Below are 18352 nucleotides of genomic sequence, written 5' to 3' on the forward strand. Positions count from 1 at the left end.
GGAGGAGGCCCGGCCAGGTGCGATCCTTTGCAAACCTGCAGGAGCAGCTGCCGGGGCACGGCGCATTGCTGCCAACCCCAAGCTGGCCTCCCTCACAAAACCCATGCGTCTGGGCTGTGTGCAGTAGATCCACATCTCATCGCTGCTGAAGAGAAATGTATTTCATAAAGGGAACATCACTGCTCCAGAGAAAATGGGGCTTACTTCTAATCTGTTGCTCCAACTTGCATTCAACTGGAATGAACGACCGACTGAATGAATGAATGAACGAATCTAGTTGTAGTAAAACAACGAGTACCAAGTCAACATCAAGCTCAGTCAACGTGACCTTATAAGTGGCCCAAATGCCCCGGGAAAAACTTACGATGGAGATCGCTGCCAGCCGGTGGGCACGTAGTCTCCTCTGCTTTTCAACTGACACGCACAAAATCAACCAAGTCAGAGCTTCCCCAGCCTTTTTTGTTTTTACTGCATACCCCCCTTCCAGATTTACCAGCTGCTCGCACACCCCTACCAGCCTACGTTTTCCATCTGAACCCCTTCAATGCCAATTATTATTAAAATGAAAATTAAATCTGCCATCGCAGTTTCTCCCACGCACCCCACAGAGCGGCCTTGCACACCCCCAGGGGTCCACGTACCACAGTTTGGGAACCCCTGGATTAAGTGAAATATCTATCTGAGATGGTCTTACACCAAAAAGATAACGGCGCACATTTCCTCCCGTCTTTTTACTGCGGGGGGGGGGGATTAAAAATCGCCTTGTGAACATTACAGCAGATGCTGTCTTTGTTCTAATAATCTGCACACCTCTGTATGTGCAAGCGGCGTGCTAACGTGCAGGGGATGCTTGTATTCCAGATGCGCGTGTCCAGTGATTAGCTAGCGGGGATTTTTTTTTTTTTTTTAAAAACAGGACCTTGATAAGCTAATAGATTTGCATCTCAAAAGGAAACAGCTGACTTCCAGCCTGGAGTCAGTGTCCTTAGCTTCTTTAAGAAGGACTGACAAAAAAGATGCATTTCTACCCCAGCAGGACCCGATTTTATCAAACGCCAGAACTCCTCGGTCCGGGGGACCGTCGGGAGCGAACAAGCACGACCCGTTCGCGACCGGATAAGACTGCAGGAGCCCTCCCAGTTCATCCCAGTTTAACAAATGGCCATCCCCCCCTCTGCCAGCGGTTGGCAAACGGAGAAAAGGAGCCGCCGGTGAGGAGAGCGAAGGAAAAACAGGGATGCTGATCTTTCCTGAAAGAGGACCCAGCGCGCGCTGGGGGAGAGAGAGGTCTGCTTTGCATTATCCCGCAGCGTCCAGGAGGTGCAAAAAGACACGGAAAAGGAGAGTTTGCAGAGTTACACCGAGGGAGAAAACAGGTTGGAAAAGCCGACACAAGGCAGGCAGGCAGGCGGAGCGCGCACTCACCCTTGGCGCCGTGGTGCTTCTGCTGCGGGAAGGGGTCCCGCGAGCCCCGGGCGCAGCGCAGCAGCAGCGGGACGCGCTCCGCTTTGCCGGCGCGGCGGGCGGGCGCGCGGGGCGGGCTGGTGCGGAAGGCCGGCGGGGCCGGGGCCGGGGCCGGGGCCGCGGCGGGCTCCTTGCGCGGCAGCCGCGGGCGTTTCGGAAAGTCCGGCAGCTCGGCGCGGCACTGCATGGCTGGCGGGCGAGGGAAGGAAGGAGGGAGGGAGGGAGGGAGGCGGGCGCTGCCGGCGCTTTTGAGCATCCCGGGCGCGGGGCTGCGGCGCGGAGCCGGGCGCGAGGGGCCGGGCTCGCGGGGGCGGCGCCCACCTCCGTCCTACCTGCCCGCTCGCCCGCCCGCCCAGGTGAGACGGGGCCGGGCCGGGCCACACCCCGCCCCGCCCCAGCCTCCACCGGCCCAGAGGAGCCAGCCTCGGGGGCGGGGAGAGCAAGGGCGAGAAAAGACAAATCAGGGAAATAAAGATGGGGTGTCGTGATGTCCAGGAGCCGCGCCTCGCCCCGCTTTCTACAGGGAGAGACAGCGAGACGAAAGTATGTATGTAGACACAGACCGACTACAGCCATCTCCAGGAGCCGTGTCTACTCCTGCTTTCTAGAGGGAAAGAGATCCAGATCAAGATATGTAAATACATCGATATATTGTCATGATCTCGGTGAGACACGTCCAGTCTTCGTCTCTTTCCCTCTAGAAAACAAGACTAGACGTGGCTCATAAATACATTTATTGTAACCATCTCTAAGAGCCACGTCTAGTCTTATCTTCATCTCTTTTTCTCTAGAAAACAAAATATGTCAATAAATAGAGATTATAATAGATCTATTTGCCTATTTTTATCTTGATCTCTTTCCCTCTCGAAAACAAAACTAGACCAGCTCCTAGAGATCATGATCATCTGTATTTATGTACATATTTTTATCTCGATTTATTTCCCTCTCGAAAATAAGACTAGACACAGCTCCTAGAGATCATGATCATCTGTATTTATGTACATATTTTTATCTTGATCTCTTTCCCTCTCGAAAACAAGACTAGACACAGCTCCTAGAGATCATGATCATCTGTATTTATGTACATATTTATATCTTGATCTCTTTCCCTCTCGAAAACAAGACTAGACCAGCTCCTAGAGATCATGATCATCTGTATTTATGTACATATTTTTATCTCGATTTATTTCCCTCTCGAAAATAAGACTAGACACAGCTCCTAGAGATCATGATCATCTGTATTTATGTACATATTTATATCTTGATCTCTTTCCCTCTCGAAAACAAGACTAGACCAGCTCCTAGAGATCATGATCATCTGTATTTATGTACATATTTTTATCTCAATCTCTTTCCCTCTCGAAAACAAGACTAGACACAGCTCCTAGAGATCATGATCATCTGTATTTATGTACATATTTTTATCTCGATCTCTTTCCCTCTCGAAAACAAGACTAGACCGGCTCCTAGAGATCATGATAATCTGTATTTATGTACATATTTTCATCTTGATTTATTTCCCTCACAAAAACATGTAAATAAATCAATATATTGTCATGATCTCGGTAAGCCATGTCCAGTCTTGTTTTCTAGAGGGAAAGAGATCAAGATAAAATATGTACATAAATATAGATGATCATGATCTGTAGGAGCTGGTCTACTCTTGTTTTCGAGAGGGAAATAGATCAAGATAAAAATAGGTAAATAGATATATTATAATGATCTCTATTTATTTACATATTTTATCTTCATCATATTATCATCATATTATCATGAAGAGCTATGTCTAATATATCTATTTATTTACATATTTTACCTGGATCTCTTTCCCTCTAGAAAACAAGACTGGACATGGCTCACCGAGATCATGACAATATATCTATTTGTTGACATGTTTTCTAGAGGGAAAGAGATCAAGATAAAAATATGTACATAAATACAGATTATCATGATCTCTAGGAGCTGTGTCTAGTCCTGTTTTCAAGAGGGAAATAGATCAAGATGAAAATAGGTAAATACATAGATATAATGATCTTGGTGAGCCCTGTCTAATCCTTTCTAGAGGGAAATAGATTAAAGGTAAAATATATAAATAAATATAGGTTATCATGATCTCTGTGAGCCATGTCTAGTCTTGTTTTCTAGAGGAAAAGTGATTCATAAATTCATAGACATTAGGGCTGGAAGGGACCTTGAAGTTCATCAAGTCCAGCCCCCTGCCCCAGGGGCAGGAAGTCAGCTGGGGTCAAAGGATCCCAGCAAGATAAAAATATGTAAATAAATACAGATTATAATGATCCCTATAAGCCATGTCCAGTCTTGTTTTCTAGAGGAAGAGAGATCAAGATAAAATATGTAAATAAATAGATATATTATCATGATCTTTGAGAGCCATGTCTATTATTGTTTTCTAGAGGAAAAGAAATCAAGATAAAAATATGTAAATAGATATAATAATCTCTATTGAGTTACATATTTTACCTTGATCTCTTTTTTTTCTAGAAAACAAGACTAGACATGGCTTTTAGAGATTGTTATAATAAATGTATTTATGAGCCATGTCTAGTCTTGTTTTCTAGAGAAAAAGAGATCAAGGTAAAATATGTAAATAGAGATCATTATATCTACTTATTTACATATTTTAATCTAGATCTCTTTTTCTCTAGAAAAAGAGACTAGACATGGCTCATAGAGATTGTTATAATAAATACATTGATGAGTCACATCTAGTCTTGCTTTCTAGACACAGAGAGATCAAGATAAAAATATGTAAATAAACATATATTATAATGATCTCTATGAGCCACGTCTATTCTTGTTTTCTAAAGGAAAAGAGATCAAGGTAAAATATGTAAATAAATATATATTATAACGATCCATATCAGCCATGCCTATTATTGTTTTCTAAAGAAAAAGATCAAGCTAAAAATATGTAAATAAATATATGTTATAATGATCTCTATGAGCCATGCCTATTATTGGTGTCTAAGGAAAAAGAGATCAAGATAAAAACATAAATAAATGCATATTATTATTATCATCTATACGAGCTATGTATATTATATATTATTGTTTTCTGAAGAAAAATTTATAAAGAAAATATATAAAGAAAAGTATATTATTATGATCCGAGAGCGAAGTCTATTGTTTTCTAAAGAGATCAAGAAAAACCATAAGTAAATGTATATCATTATTATTGTTGTCTATGAGCCATGCATATTATACATTATTAATTTCTAAAGAAAAATAAAGAAATATATATGTATATTATGATGATCTATATGAGCTATGTTATTTCATTGTATATTATTACATTTTCTAAAGAAAACTAGAACAAGATAAATATATATAAATAAATGTATAGTAATGATGTTTATATATTAGCTATACATATTTTATTATATAATTGTTTCATACCAATAGCTATATAAACATAAAACGATATAAAGATATATGTCGTTATATGTTAGTTAGATATATTATATAATAAAATATAATCTTTTAAAATGTAAAATAATTATTTTATATATAGCTAAAGATAAAAAGATATGGTATTATTATATATCAGATGCATATTATATGTATAGTATTTATTTTTAGTATGGTTTTATTTTTATAACACAACCCACCTTTTTTCCTGTTAAAAAGAAACTAGAAGCTAGGGGCCTAGAGCTATATTATTCCATTAAAAATTTAAGGGCGGGGGGAGGGGGGGAAGCTCCACCTACTTGGAACATGCATTAAATTTGCTCTATCATTTATAAAAAAGCACAATAATCTAGGCAAGAATAATCCAAAGATGTTGTTTCATTTGTCCTGGAGTCATTCTAGTTAACTGTACATCTCTCTTTCTCTTACAGGTTTGAAACATGGGGCCTTCTGGAGAACGCAACCAGTGTTTCACTGAAAGTGATTTCCACGCCTAAGTGAACATTTCCAGACCTGGATTTATGGTTCTAACTAGAGTTAAAAAACAGTCTGCTGGACTGTGAAATGGGAGCTATGTTACCAGGAGCAGTAAACAGAGCAGCATGGCTGAAGTAAGGATCACTGGAGTAGTGGAAACATTCAAGCCCATGTAAAAGGAAACAGGGCCATTAATGCCTATGGAACGAGGGGTTTAGAAGGAATCAAGTCGATTCTAATGAGCCATGAAGTCAAGTGACTCTCCCCCTGCTGCCTCAAAAGAAGGGCTGTTGCCACTGCCAGGGACTTGGCTTCAAACTTTGCATGGACCGGGAATCAAAGGGTTGCACCAAGGCACCTCCCCATGGATCCACCTCTGTCTCCACCTTTTCAGACTCTAGCCCGCCTGGGACAATGCTGGGAGCTTTCCCACATTTTTTGACTACAGAAAAACACTAGAGCAAGGGCCACTGCAGGGAACTCAGGCAGACCCCAGCTGGGCAGAAGGGTTTTGGCACTATTCCTATCTGAAATCCCCAGATTTATCTTGTGAATGACGTTTGCCCCCCTAACAGTGCTAGCATTGCATGGCACTTCACAGCACTCTTGAAAGGAACTCAAAGCACCCCAAGGTGCCGTGGCACCCTGGTTGGGATTTACTGCTCTACCACAGGCGGGGGGCACTTTCCATGCTCCTTCCATCCCGCTCAGCTCTGGTGAGTGGGAGCTGGAGGAGACATAGGCCCACCAGCTCTCGAAGATTATCTGGATGGTCCTTGCAATGCTACCTAGACTTGTAAACCCTCAGTTTCCATGACGGCAGAGTTTTTTCCTTCTCCAAAACTCTTTACTTAGGTAGGCGTGGCATGGCATAAGCCATGTACATACCTACACACACCCACAATGCAGTTTCAAGAGCTGCAGTTACAGCGCCAACACAGCTGGGGTACAACCTAACCCAGTAATTCTTAACCGGGTGCCACATCACCCGAGTGTGGCTCGAGATCCTTTTAAGGATGCCGCAAGGTGCCATGCAACATTAGCACTGCTAGGTGCACGAGCCCGAATCACAGAAAATCCCAAGTTCGAAGCGGTGCCACAGTGGTAGATGCACGCTGGCCTGCTGTGGCCTGAGCTCTCTGCAACAGAAAGATTGTTCTGTCATTTTTCCACACTCAAAACACAAGTGCAAGCTAAGACCTGAATGCCTTGAGTCTCAAAAGGTTGAGAACAACTGCATGACCTCTCAATGCCCACATCAAATCCAGGCCCAATTTAGAGCCCAGGCAGCATTGCCATTGGAAATAGGGCTGCAGAGCCAGAATCCAGACTGATGTCTGGTGCAAGAGGCTGTTTTCATCCCTGAACATCCAGAGAATATTTCTCCTAGCACCTTTCCACTGGTCGGAGCATGAGGAGCAGCTGTTCATCTACTCCCAGACCCACTTCTCCCTTCATTAGGAGGGGCACCTCATGGCAAAAGAGCCGACGTGTCCATCCTCGGATGGCCTGTGCCATATACAAGGCAGTCTTCTCTCAGACACACTTAATACAAATGGCGCAGGCTACCTTTAAGCGTAAAAACAATAATCATTTTTCTGTCTCCAAATGGCTGAGTCCTACGACTGGTGGAGCCCACCCCTTCCATTAACAGAAACAGAATTTGGCAAACGAGAAAGCTGCGCTGAGCATCGGGGCTCGGAGAGATTAAAATAAATAGCAGGGTTCTGAAATGTAAAGTGTACTACCAAGCATTAATGATGAATTGTAACCGAGTCCAGGGGTGCTGTCAGGAGAATTTACAACACCGACATTTAAAAAAAAAACCATTGGGATAATCTGTTCCCACAAGGAAGATAATTGCCATCCTGACTACTCAAGTGACCTGCTCTACGTACCCCGTGCTGTCTGCCTGCCGATGGGAAGTCAGCAGGAAAAGACCATTCCTTCTTTGCCCTTTGGAAAACATCTAGTATCTCTGAAGACCAGCAGGAACTCATAAAAAAAAAAAAAAACAACCTAGCATGCAGATTAGGAGCACTAACACATAAAACTGTAATCACTTGTGAAGTTGTATTACAATTTATCAGGGGAAATAAAATGCCAGAATACAACGTAACCAGGGAAATTGTATTGGCTGTTGGAAAAGGAAGGAGTGGTGTTTACTTTAAGCAGGTCAGATCCTCAGCTAGTATAAACTGTTATAACTATGTTGACTTCAGTGTAGCTGTGGAGGAGCTAAGTAAGTTTTCCTAGGAACACTGGTTAACACCAGGTATGAATTATAACAACGTCCCGCAATGGTTTTTGAAAGGTTAAGGATCTAACAAAACCAGGAAAAGAAAATACACTATCTAAGCTGCTACGGTTGGAGTAACTCGCATTCATTTTCAGTTGCTGGCACCCAGCTTTTAAATATTATATCTCTCTTTTCACTCAGGCTTTTCTTTCTTCAATATGGTGGCGGGACGTCAAATTGCTGGTCTAGTCCAGCCCTCCGGTAAGTAGAAGCAACTTCCTGGAGAAGCCGACTGGCTTGCACAAACTCAGACAATGCTACAGATAATCTGGGTCCCCGAATACCAGGAGAGCCTGCCACATGCTTAACAACATTATCCTCTCTGCCACCCTCCCTTGGATTCATGCCCCAGGGCTCCTAGGGCCCAGCAAGAAAGTAAAGCATTATGATTTAAACAGCTGAGGGAGCTCTGGGAAAAGAGAGAGAAGGAACACGTAATGGAGTGTCAGACAGAGAGTCTGAACACTTTTTTCTGTGCTTTCTAACAGTGGGAAAGGGCAAGGATGCAAATGATTTCAGGAAGAACTAAGTCCTGTCTCCCGGAGACCATACCAAGAAATGTCCGTCATGCAGTGAGCAGAGGGAGTTGGTAATCAGTGGGCACGATCCAATTCCAGTCTCTCATCGGGAAGAATCTGGTCTCACTCCACTCAACCCGATGGAAGGACAGCCGAGTGAAAACAGCACACACAGGAGGAAGGTCAGGTCCACAGCACGAGCACAGCCCACTCCAGGCAGAAGGCCCTTGGGATACACAGGGGACATATTCTCACAAGCTGGTCTCACACCCTGCCCAAGGCTCGTGCAGAGACACCAAGACATGCAGAAAAGTGGAGTTCACCTGCATCCCGCCACTTCAACCCACTTAACAGAAGTGACACCTGCTCCTCACGTCCTTATGCCAGAAGGCCTGACCGTTGACTTCACTCAAGTGCAAATCCAACACCTCCTCAGTCTCAGCTCCGCTGCCAAGAGACCACTTCTGCCAACTTGTACAGAGCTGACAAAGTCACCCTGTCCCTGCCTGGGATGGGCACAGGTATTGGCGATGCATAGGGGGTGCACGTGCATCCCGAGATTGGCGGTGCAGCCCCCGAAAGAAGCACTGCTGATGCTGCCGGTGGTGCATGGGGTCAGTTGCTGCTTGCCACCACTCCCCCTCACCGCTGACACTGCTGGTTGCATCTGCGGACAGTTGCCAATTGCCACTGACCGCTGCCGGCAGTGTCTGTGAGCAGATGCTGACCACAGGTCAGCACTCACCACCCCTTCCCCTGCCACCGACACCACCATGGCTGCCTGTGGGAGCTCCCTGCTCGCCACCACTATGCCCCTGCTGCCGCCTGCAGGCAGTCACCATGCCCCCGAGCCTCCAGGAGCACACGTCGTTCATGGGCAAAGGGCGCAGTCCGCCCGATCCTTGTGCCAGACCAGGCCCTGCAAGTTTACCTCAAGGCTTAAATAGAAAGTGGGTCCCCCAGAGGGAAGTAAATTTTGCCCAAATTAAATCCTGTGGCAAACCACTGAAGTTGCAGATTGGACTGAAACTTTAAAGACCCACGTAAGTGATTTTCTTGAACAGTTTTCAGCTCGGAAATATAACAAGCCGCAGACTCAACCCCCTGCTTACCCAACAGGTTAATTCCAGGCATGCCTTGGTTTTAAAGTAGTGTCAGTCTTGCCTGGTACATCTTTGTTCAGACAATTCAATTGATTATAAAGGCTCTTGCTGGACCCAGCTCTGCTGTGAATGAAGTGAACAGGAGTCTGGATGCTAAAGGATTATAGAAGCAGCTAAGTTACAGCTGTCAAACTCACTTAGTCCTGTGGGTCAGAAAAATAGACTGGTCCCATGCCATGGGGGCCAGATCAGGCCCACAGACCCTCCCCTGCTCCACATGCTCAACCCAGTGCCCACAGGACCTGCTCCCGCTGATGCAGTCCAGGACCAACCAAAGCAGACACTTGATCTGGCATATGTGGGACCTATAGACCTCTGCCCTCCACATGCCAGATCCAACATGCTCTCTGGCTGTTGTAGGACTGTGCCTGCTCCAGGACCCACACGGCATGTGGTACTTGCCCCAGCCCAGCTGGAGTGGGTGCCACATGCAACTCGCATCCCAGACTGATCAGAACAGGCACTGCAGGCACTGGATCCAGCATGCTAGGGAAGGGCAGGGAAGGATCCCTGGACTGGCTCCATATGGTCCAGGTCTTGGGCCTGGCTCACGCTGTGTGGGTCCACTTGAGACCAAATCTGGCCTGCGGGGCATGACTGACACCTAAGCCAAGTCATTTCTGGTGGAGCTCATGCCAAGAGCTCTTCAGAAGAGTCTGCACAGCTTCCCAACCAGACTAGTAGGGGAGGGGTTGCTGCCTCTTGAGTATCTTTACTTGTGAAAGGGTTAAAACAGCTGCTTGTTCCAGAGTTGCAGCAGCATCCTCTTCTTGCTGAATTACAAAGCGTATAGCTTGGTTCCACTCTGGAATACACAAAGACGGTTTTATGCACTGGGTCACCGTGACTTGGCTACATGCACATCTTGTGTTTTTCACCCCAGCATTACTGCTGCATCCATGATCCAGCTGATCATGCTGGTGTCCCTCAGGAAAATGAATCACTGGGTTCTTTCACACGTGACAGAAGTGCTGTTTCTCTAATGGCTAGTCCAGGGATTTTTTTCAATCAGCATATTTATTTCCCATTCCTGGATCCTAAGGACTAGGGTCAATAATAGTGGCTCCTCATGCGCTACTTAAGCGCATCTTTGATGGAGTCCCCACCACTGATGGTTGGGAAGGGCAGGGAGTCCTCTCCCCGCAAGTCCAGTAATGCTAGCCTGTGGTGGAATTTTGTTACGCTTTCCAGAATTCTTCAGGACCAGGTTATGATTTGGATCAAGTATCCTTGCAGCCTCCTCTCCTTGGGATGATGCTGATTGGGGGCTGGGGGGAATGCACAGAACCTTAGCCCACCCCTGCTTGATGGCTAAACCAGTCCAGGATGGGTAGTGATATCTTGCTAGCTTGGGCCAACAGTGCAGCGCTACCTCCTAGGAGCAGAGTGGGAAGCATGGACACAACTGTGATTACAGGTCAGTGAAATTCATACATTAACTCACTGCTCAGGACTGTACCTACAGTCATCTTCAAACGTTAAGGGAGAAGCCCTGCTCCCATGCCCCTCGGCTCAAAACCAGGAACGAATTCTCCAGCCGTTACACATTTCCAAGCTTTTCATTCTTGTCACAGGGGGGTGGTGGAGGAATATCCTTCTGAGAGCAAACAATTTCTGACTCATCCTATCCAGGGAAACCAAGTGAGCAACACAATGTACCTCTGGCCAGCACAACTGTGTTCTCCCTGTGGACAAGGCCATAGAGAAACATAGATCCCAAATCAACATGTGCATGGGGGGGGAAGGGGAGAAAGGAGACAGACTATTGTTTAAGCCCAGTTACCAGTTTTCTCAGGTCGAGGCCCACAGATCTCACTAGCAGCCTGCAGAGAGATCCCCAGGACACGGATGCCCTCTAGATCTTCAGGCGACGAAGAGTCTGGACACCTGAACTAGGAACACCGAGGGTGAGCCACAGCTGCTGCTGCTGCGCTGTGAAGAGGAAAATGGAGGGGGTCACTAGGAAAGCACATGCAAAAGAACCGGGCTGCATCTGTAGGTGGAGAGGAGCAGCCGCCGATATAGGAAGAAACAAAAGGGATGAATGAGGAGGGACATTAAGTGACAATGGAAAAGCCTTTTTTCTTAAAGGCCTGAAACGTGCCAGAACCAACGGGGGGCTTTCTGTTGAAATGGGTGGTTGAAAGATCGTCTCCAAAATATCCTCCTTTATTACCTTCCCTAGTAAGTAACTGCTGTAGTAGCCTCAGGGACACTGTGATGATCCCGGACTGGATCTACAGAACAGTCTAAGCTAAGATGCGGGCCAGGCTTTGAAACCTCTATTTTAAAGAGCAAGTTGCGGTTATTACATGTAAAGTGGGCTCTCCCTCCTTTAGCAGTGATCAGAGTTGATGGGTGTTACCATGTTGAATTAATATAAAACAAAAAGCCTTCCTGGAGGGAAAAATTAAACAATCCTTTATAAATAACCTAGTTTTCAAATGTGCTGTTACCGGTAATTCATACCTGCTAGTTTATTTACAGCTTCTTACAAAGTGCAGGCTTGGCTCAGTTTTAATTTACTGCAACTCGAATAATATGAAAAAAGCTAAGCAATAACCCTACCTCCAGGGGATCCTGTCTGAAGTAGGCACACTTTCATATCTTATTACTACCCCTTTAAGGCAGCCTAAATAAAGCACAATGCCCTTTCTTATATTTGGTTTTAAAACAACCTCCTAAATTAAGACAGCAGGGTCAAACTGACCACACATTATCTAGTGCTGTACTCAGCTGTTCCCTCATAACTTACATGTTTGTTTGTAATCTTATAATAAAAAGAAAAGTCCCCCAGATCAGCATGATTTTGGTCTTTAAGCAGCAAGCTTCTTCTCAAAATTAAACCAGTAGGCAGCGTCTTGTGGACCAAGAAAAATAAAAAAATCTTGCTTGGTGCTAAAAATGTGAAGCCAGTGAGAATCTCACAGACTGGTTTGTTAGAAATTTGGCAGATATCAGGACTGGGATCCAGATGAGCCTCTTAAAAATTATTCTGCCATGCTGAATTAGGGTTACTGCACTGTACAGACAGTAAGTTATTTCAAGCATTCCTAATTCTCCGAATCACGAAACGGCTCTACTGTGACACGACTCTCTCATACATCCGAAAAACACTTACTTTAAGAGAACATGAATGTTGCAAAGTCAAGCTTTCATAAATTAGAAACACCAGAATTAAGGTCGTCTGTACATCCTTAATTAAGCCCCTTGTGCATATGCACATTGGGAGTTCTCATTACATGCTCACATACTGATTTTTCCAGAAGGCCCCTGCCTCATTCAGTGCAGAGGGTAGATGTTGATCACCAAATGGTTAACTAGCAAACGTTTTACTTTCCTCTTCATTGGCACAGGGACTGGGACACATGCTGAGCATATTTACTGCATGCCATCCAAACCCTGCACCAAATACAGTCTTATTAATTTCCTCCAGCATGTTTGTGTGGCACTCGTCATAAAAGCATCCAAGACATCCTTAAGCATTAATTTCTGTTCCCAGTAGCCTGCTTATGTAGTCAGGGGCAGCACTACCTCCTCATATCAATGGGAACCCGAGGCACAGAGAAAGATAAAATTATCAGCAACCTGTGGCTCACGGATGGTCCTAAGATTACAGCCTTGTGTGTGGAGCTGTGCTTTAACCAACGGGCTGTGTTGCAGCCGATTTCCTCCAGCAACCACAAACTAGGCATCCTGAGAAAGTGGGCTTCCAAAAATAGGGTGCCGCAATTGGTGACAGACAGTGACAAGTTTGGATTAAGTGACTTACATCTCCTAGGGGCTTTGGAGAAAAAGCTGGCCTAGAAGCCATTTCTCACAGGCAGCATTCAACTGCTTTAGACAAAAGACGATGGCCTTGTGGTTTTCTCCAAGCCTCTGGCCTGCTTCACCAACAAACTTTCATAACTAATGAGACAGGAGTCCTATAGACAACTGCCTCCTCCATTATACAATGCCAATTCACTCCCAAATGGATGTGTGCACCCACTGAGGCAGCAGGCTTGTTCTTCTCCAGGCAGGATTGCATAGCTAAAAACTATAGATGCGAAGGGGTGAAAATTAAAATGACAGGCAACCTCACGTTCAGAATTTCCTATGACTCGTGTACTTGACTCTGCAAGCATATCTTGCTGGGACCCCAGTTGACTTCCTGCCCCTGGGGCAAGAGGCTGGACTCGATCTTCCGAGGTCCCTTCCAGCCCCAATGTCTATGAAACCTATGAAATAACAACCTTTTAACCCAGTTTAATTTTATCCAACATCCTTGGCTAGAATGAGGAAGCTGGAAAAAAGTTAGTCTGATCAGGTAGTGACACTGCTTGGACCCCTGGATGCACAGTAAAGACCTCTGCCACCTGCATTATGGGCACAGCTGGTGGGCTTTCCCCTGGGGCTAGCTAGTAGAGACAGATCAGATGCATACTGTGCCAGCCACAACAGAGCACAGGAGGGAGACTCCCTGCTCCACCAATTCGGATACCCAGAGCCTCCTTGCAACCCCCAGCCACAAAAGACCTCTTCAGCTCCAGGCTTGGCAGCACAAGTGATGGAACAGGTGACAAATGAGTTCACTTCCATGCACAGTGACAGGTAGACATGTGACAAGTCACTCCTACGAACAAGCCGACCTACCGAAACCGAGTCAGGATCCACAAAAAAGGCAGCACAGCTTGCAACAAAGGATCACGCACACTTGTGCACGAGGGCAGAGTTAGGTTCGACTCTTTTGGGTTCCCCACAGAGATGAAAACATTCCTGCCCCAGGCCTACTGCAGACTGGTGGCTGCAAGCAAAGCCTCGAACGGTCATTGCCAGCATGTTGTCCAGCACTGGAGCAGCCTGCAGATTTTCCAAACCTGCTTGAAGCAGTGACCTCTGCCGGCCAACAGACAGAACTGAAACTCAGTCTATAACAGCATTTTTCAACCTGTGGGTTGCAAGAATAAGGGTTGCAAACAAACTTTAAAAAATCAACAAACTTTAAAAATGGATCCTCCTGTAAAGGAGAAAAATGTGGGAAACTGTGGCTTTTCCTTTGCAAGCTGGCAGAGTTCCAGCCTGCGAGGGGCTGCTTGGGGCGCCCCCATGCCCCACACCCCCTCATACTAGAGGGGCTGGGGGCAGCAGGTTGAGAGGGAGGGGCACTGGGTCAGAACTGGCCATTGATGTTTACAAATGGGTCCTGGTATAAAAAAAGGTTGAGAACCGCTGATGTATAAAATGAGTTACCTCCTTTTTTCTACACAATACATTTAACTACGCTGATCTCTCATCTCCCAATCTCCCAGTGCTCCAAAACTCACTCTCAGCCTTATACAGGACTACCATAGATCAACTTGATATACGACTGCATTATAATAGAGCAATCTTTAGACAGGAATTATAACATTGTGTTGCAAAGTGCTCCATAACCCCAACTCTTCACCATTGTCATTCTACAAAATTGCCCCCAGAATCAGGTAGCCTTGTGCGCCAAGGTATGCAAAAAGGGCCACCTGGTGAAATGGCCGTGTTGACCTGCAGAATGCATGGCTCTCAGCAGCTGTAGCCTGGCTACTGCCTGAAAAGCTACTTGAAAAGTTAGGGGCCACAGGATACAAATGGCTTACTGTCCAACTTCTCTCCAGAAAGAAGAGACACAATAGCTCTTCCGATCAAGACCTTTGTATTCAGACACCCACCAGAAACTGAGACCGAGCAAAAAATGTCTTTTCAGAGGGCAAAGCACTCGGAGCAACCAGGTATTTTTGATACCATTGGACCAATCTCTATTGACCATTCGGCTCATTCAGACCCTTTCCAAGTTAGGACTTGTAGAGGATATATGGAGGGAGGTGTTGATAAAATAAGTAAATAAAATCCCATTTCACTGCTTGGATATAATATACACAAGCTTGAGAAAATTCATTTAAAAGAAAAACCTGCAGAGAACCTTGTGACAGCTGCAGACTGGTCATTTCAGACATTTTTGTATGCAGTAATTCAGAAGTTTACAGAATTAACCCCTTATTAAGGATTGAAATCAAAACAAGTTTATCAGCTTTACTTTAATGTGCAAGAGATAACCCACTCCAGAAGTATGGCTCTGTTTAGAGTTGATGCTTTTGGGAGGGGGGTGGGGAGTGTTTGGTTTATGGTTTTTTTTTAAATCCAGCTGTTCTGGTCAGATACTTGTATTTAGCTGCAACAGTACAGAACAGATACAGAAAAGTTTCACAACTATTGCCCCAACTCTCTATACTGCAGACACTGTGGCTGCAGAAATGGACAGGAAAGCTTCCCCATTTCAGGTCCAGACAAAAACATTTGAAATAAAGAATTGTTTTTAGTGGGGGGGTGTCAGACGCATGTAAAAAGGTTTTAACACACTAAACCTGTTAACCCCATGGAAATCAGGAAGTAAAATGTTATCTCTCCATGTACCCTCTGGCTGTGAAACAGCCAGCTCCTCAGTATTTCACAGGGCAGCAATGCATTTTAAACCCTTTAAAGAGAAAGTTGAAACAAAGGAAGTTAAGTGCAGGGTTAGTGCTGTACTTACCGGTTTCATGCAAGTTAAAAAAAAAAAAAAAAAAGGACAAAGCCACGAGGAAGTGTGGATACTTCAGGCTCCTTTTAACATCCAATTTCCAGAGCACAAAAATTGTAGCTTTTAAAAGAAACCAGCAAACAGTTCTTACGTTGCAATACCTGCGTGTGGGGGAACTTCTGTGAATCACACATTAGCAAACAGAAGCTGTGTAACTTCTCCCTTTAACCCAAGGAGGGCAGACCTCAGTTTGGTCAAGAGTAGTAAACAATATAAGCATCTTTTAGGACAGCTCCATAACTGTTAAGTTTCTTTGTGTACCATAATATGACAGTGATAAAAAAAAAAAAAAGGGTAACATTTGTTTTTTTAGGGTTTCTGATTATAGCTGTGTTGGTCTAAGGAGATAGGCAGGCAAGGTTCTTTGGGTAGATGTGATATCTTTTATTAGACCAACTGAGTAGCTGGAAAAAAGTTCTTAGCAAGTTTTCGGGTGAGCCCCCCTTCATCAGGTTTTTTTAAGCATTTAAAAAGAAATTGAAAACTTAAAAGCACCTGGGTGAGAAAATGCCGAGGTGCAACTTAGTAGCTAACAGTTTTGGCTCAGATGCATTGTCTAGTTCTGAAAAATAGGTTGAATTACAAAAAAAAAAAGCCAAAAACAAAAAAAAGTCAAAACCGGGGAAAAATAAGAGTCCTTCCCAGGTATACAGTAGACTAAGTTTAGGAAAACCTTAAAAAAAGCAAGATTTACCTACAGTTTAATATGTGGATGTAAGCACCACAGTATATTTGAATCTGAATGTGGTTATATACCTTGCATACCAAATGTAAGAAATTCCTCTCTCGTGACAGTGATGTAACAGTTCAAGAGACACATGCCTGAGTTTGGGGAATTAAACCAGCATCCATTGTTTCACTCAAGTTTTTTAATGAAACACCAGTATGGATTGCAGAAGGAATTACTGCCACTTGCTATTCTCATTAACTCACTTGTTCATGGTGCTATTTTGGCGTATGGAACATCTGACCAAGTTCATCTGATCTGCTACTCTGACTTTCAGCTTGAGGGCCACCTCTCCATCTTTGTTACTCTGGTACGAAACAGAGAGAATTCTGCGGACAACAAATTAAGCCTGTGCAAAGTCAATGGAAACAGAACTAAAACACCTCCACCCCTACCACACTTAACCTGCCCAGTTCAGTTTGCTTTCACCTCGGCTAATCAGACTGAAAATAAAGAGGCTACGCCCGTTTTCCAGCTGACATATATGGAGTGGCGGTCACACTGGCTGAGATGAAATCAAGGAAGGTAGATGAACATCCTTGCTTTCAGAAATAGCAAACCCAAAATGCTGCAATTCGTTGTAAGCAGTCAAAACAGAGGTGGCCAACCTGCTGCATGAGTGCCAGAAGTGACATGCAGCAGACTGGAGAGGGAACAGGCAGCACGATGGCAAAATAGGGCAGGGAGCAGAAAGTACAGCATGGATCCAGCAAGGAGCACAGGAGGGCAGGAAAGCAGAAAGCAGAGCAGCGCCATGTTCAGGGAGCACAGCTGACCATAAGATTGGGTAAGGGGGACTGGAATGGCACTCAGAGAGCGTGCAGGGCTAATTTGTGGCATGCCTGCTAAAAAGATTGCCCCACCACCCAGCTAAAACATTACATAATCCCATAGCTGCTTTATAGGGCAGCATTTCTCAATCTCTGGGGCACGACCCAAAAGTGGGTTGCAAAAATATATGAAAGGGTCACAAATTTAAAAAATGGGTACTCCTTTAAAGGAGAAAAGTGTGGGAAACACTGGGCTTTTCCCTTGCAGGCTGGCAGAGCTCCAGCTGCAAGTGGGCTGCTTGTGGTCCTCCATACCTCCCCCCTGCACCACACATTGGGGGGCTAGGGGCAGTGGGTCAGGAGTGAGGGGCACTAGGTCAGGACTGGCCATTGATGTTTATAAATAGGCCCTGATACAAAAAAGGTTGAGAACCACTGTTAAAGAGGAACCCAGAAGATGAAAGGCCTGAAAGGTGGCCAATTCAAACTTCTGTAGTTGCTTCGTTAAAAAAAAAACCAAAAAAAAAAAACCCACTGCTTGGCAGTTCAGCAAATGTTAATAAATCTCAACTTTAATATTTTCAACTTTGTATAGAGGAGAATCCAAATTTAGTACATTCATCAACAGTTTTATGACTAACTTAATATTAAAATCCAGACTGCCAGTTTAAGGTAAACTGTGCAAGATAGTGGCTTTCTGCATATTTTCTCTATAGAAATCCTTCTGTGTTGCAGAAGGATTATAGCTCAATTTATCCCATGGCACATTTCTTACTTTTAATCTGCTTAAAGTACACACTTCAACTGCAGTAAGAAGTACTAAGACCAAGTTTACAAAAGGTATTAAGGTACATCTATACCTTTGTAAATCTTACCAATCTCATGTGAGTTACCAAAGATATTTAGAGAAGGA

The 18352-nt window shown here is 44.7% G+C and overlaps 1 protein-coding gene and 1 long non-coding RNA gene across 4 annotated transcripts in view; one reads left to right on the forward strand and one right to left on the reverse strand.

Annotated features, from left to right (window-relative positions):
* The window catches only part of GLIS1 (GLIS family zinc finger 1), a 297466-nt gene extending 295709 nt beyond the window's left edge, over window positions 1-1757 (reverse strand). For 2 of the 3 annotated variants that reach the window (XM_059727850.1, XM_059727849.1), the window contains exon 1: window positions 1426-1757. In XM_059727850.1, the coding sequence (XP_059583833.1) occupies window positions 1426-1720 (295 nt within the window). In that variant the 5' untranslated portion in view covers window positions 1721-1757. The remainder of the gene's footprint in view (window positions 1-1425) is intronic. The other variant, XM_014598643.3, reaches the window with a different exon arrangement.
* Window positions 1758-1763: 6 nt separating this feature from the next.
* On the forward strand, window positions 1764-12148 carry LOC109281095 (uncharacterized). The gene is made up of 2 exons (XR_002087631.2): window positions 1764-2007; window positions 5325-12148. It is a non-coding gene; the product is annotated as an uncharacterized LOC109281095 (long non-coding RNA).
* Window positions 12149-18352: the final 6204 nt, after the last annotated feature.

This window comes from Alligator mississippiensis, chromosome 5 (genome assembly GCF_030867095.1).
Source record: "Alligator mississippiensis isolate rAllMis1 chromosome 5, rAllMis1, whole genome shotgun sequence".
Classification (NCBI taxonomy): domain Eukaryota; kingdom Metazoa; phylum Chordata; order Crocodylia; family Alligatoridae; genus Alligator; species Alligator mississippiensis.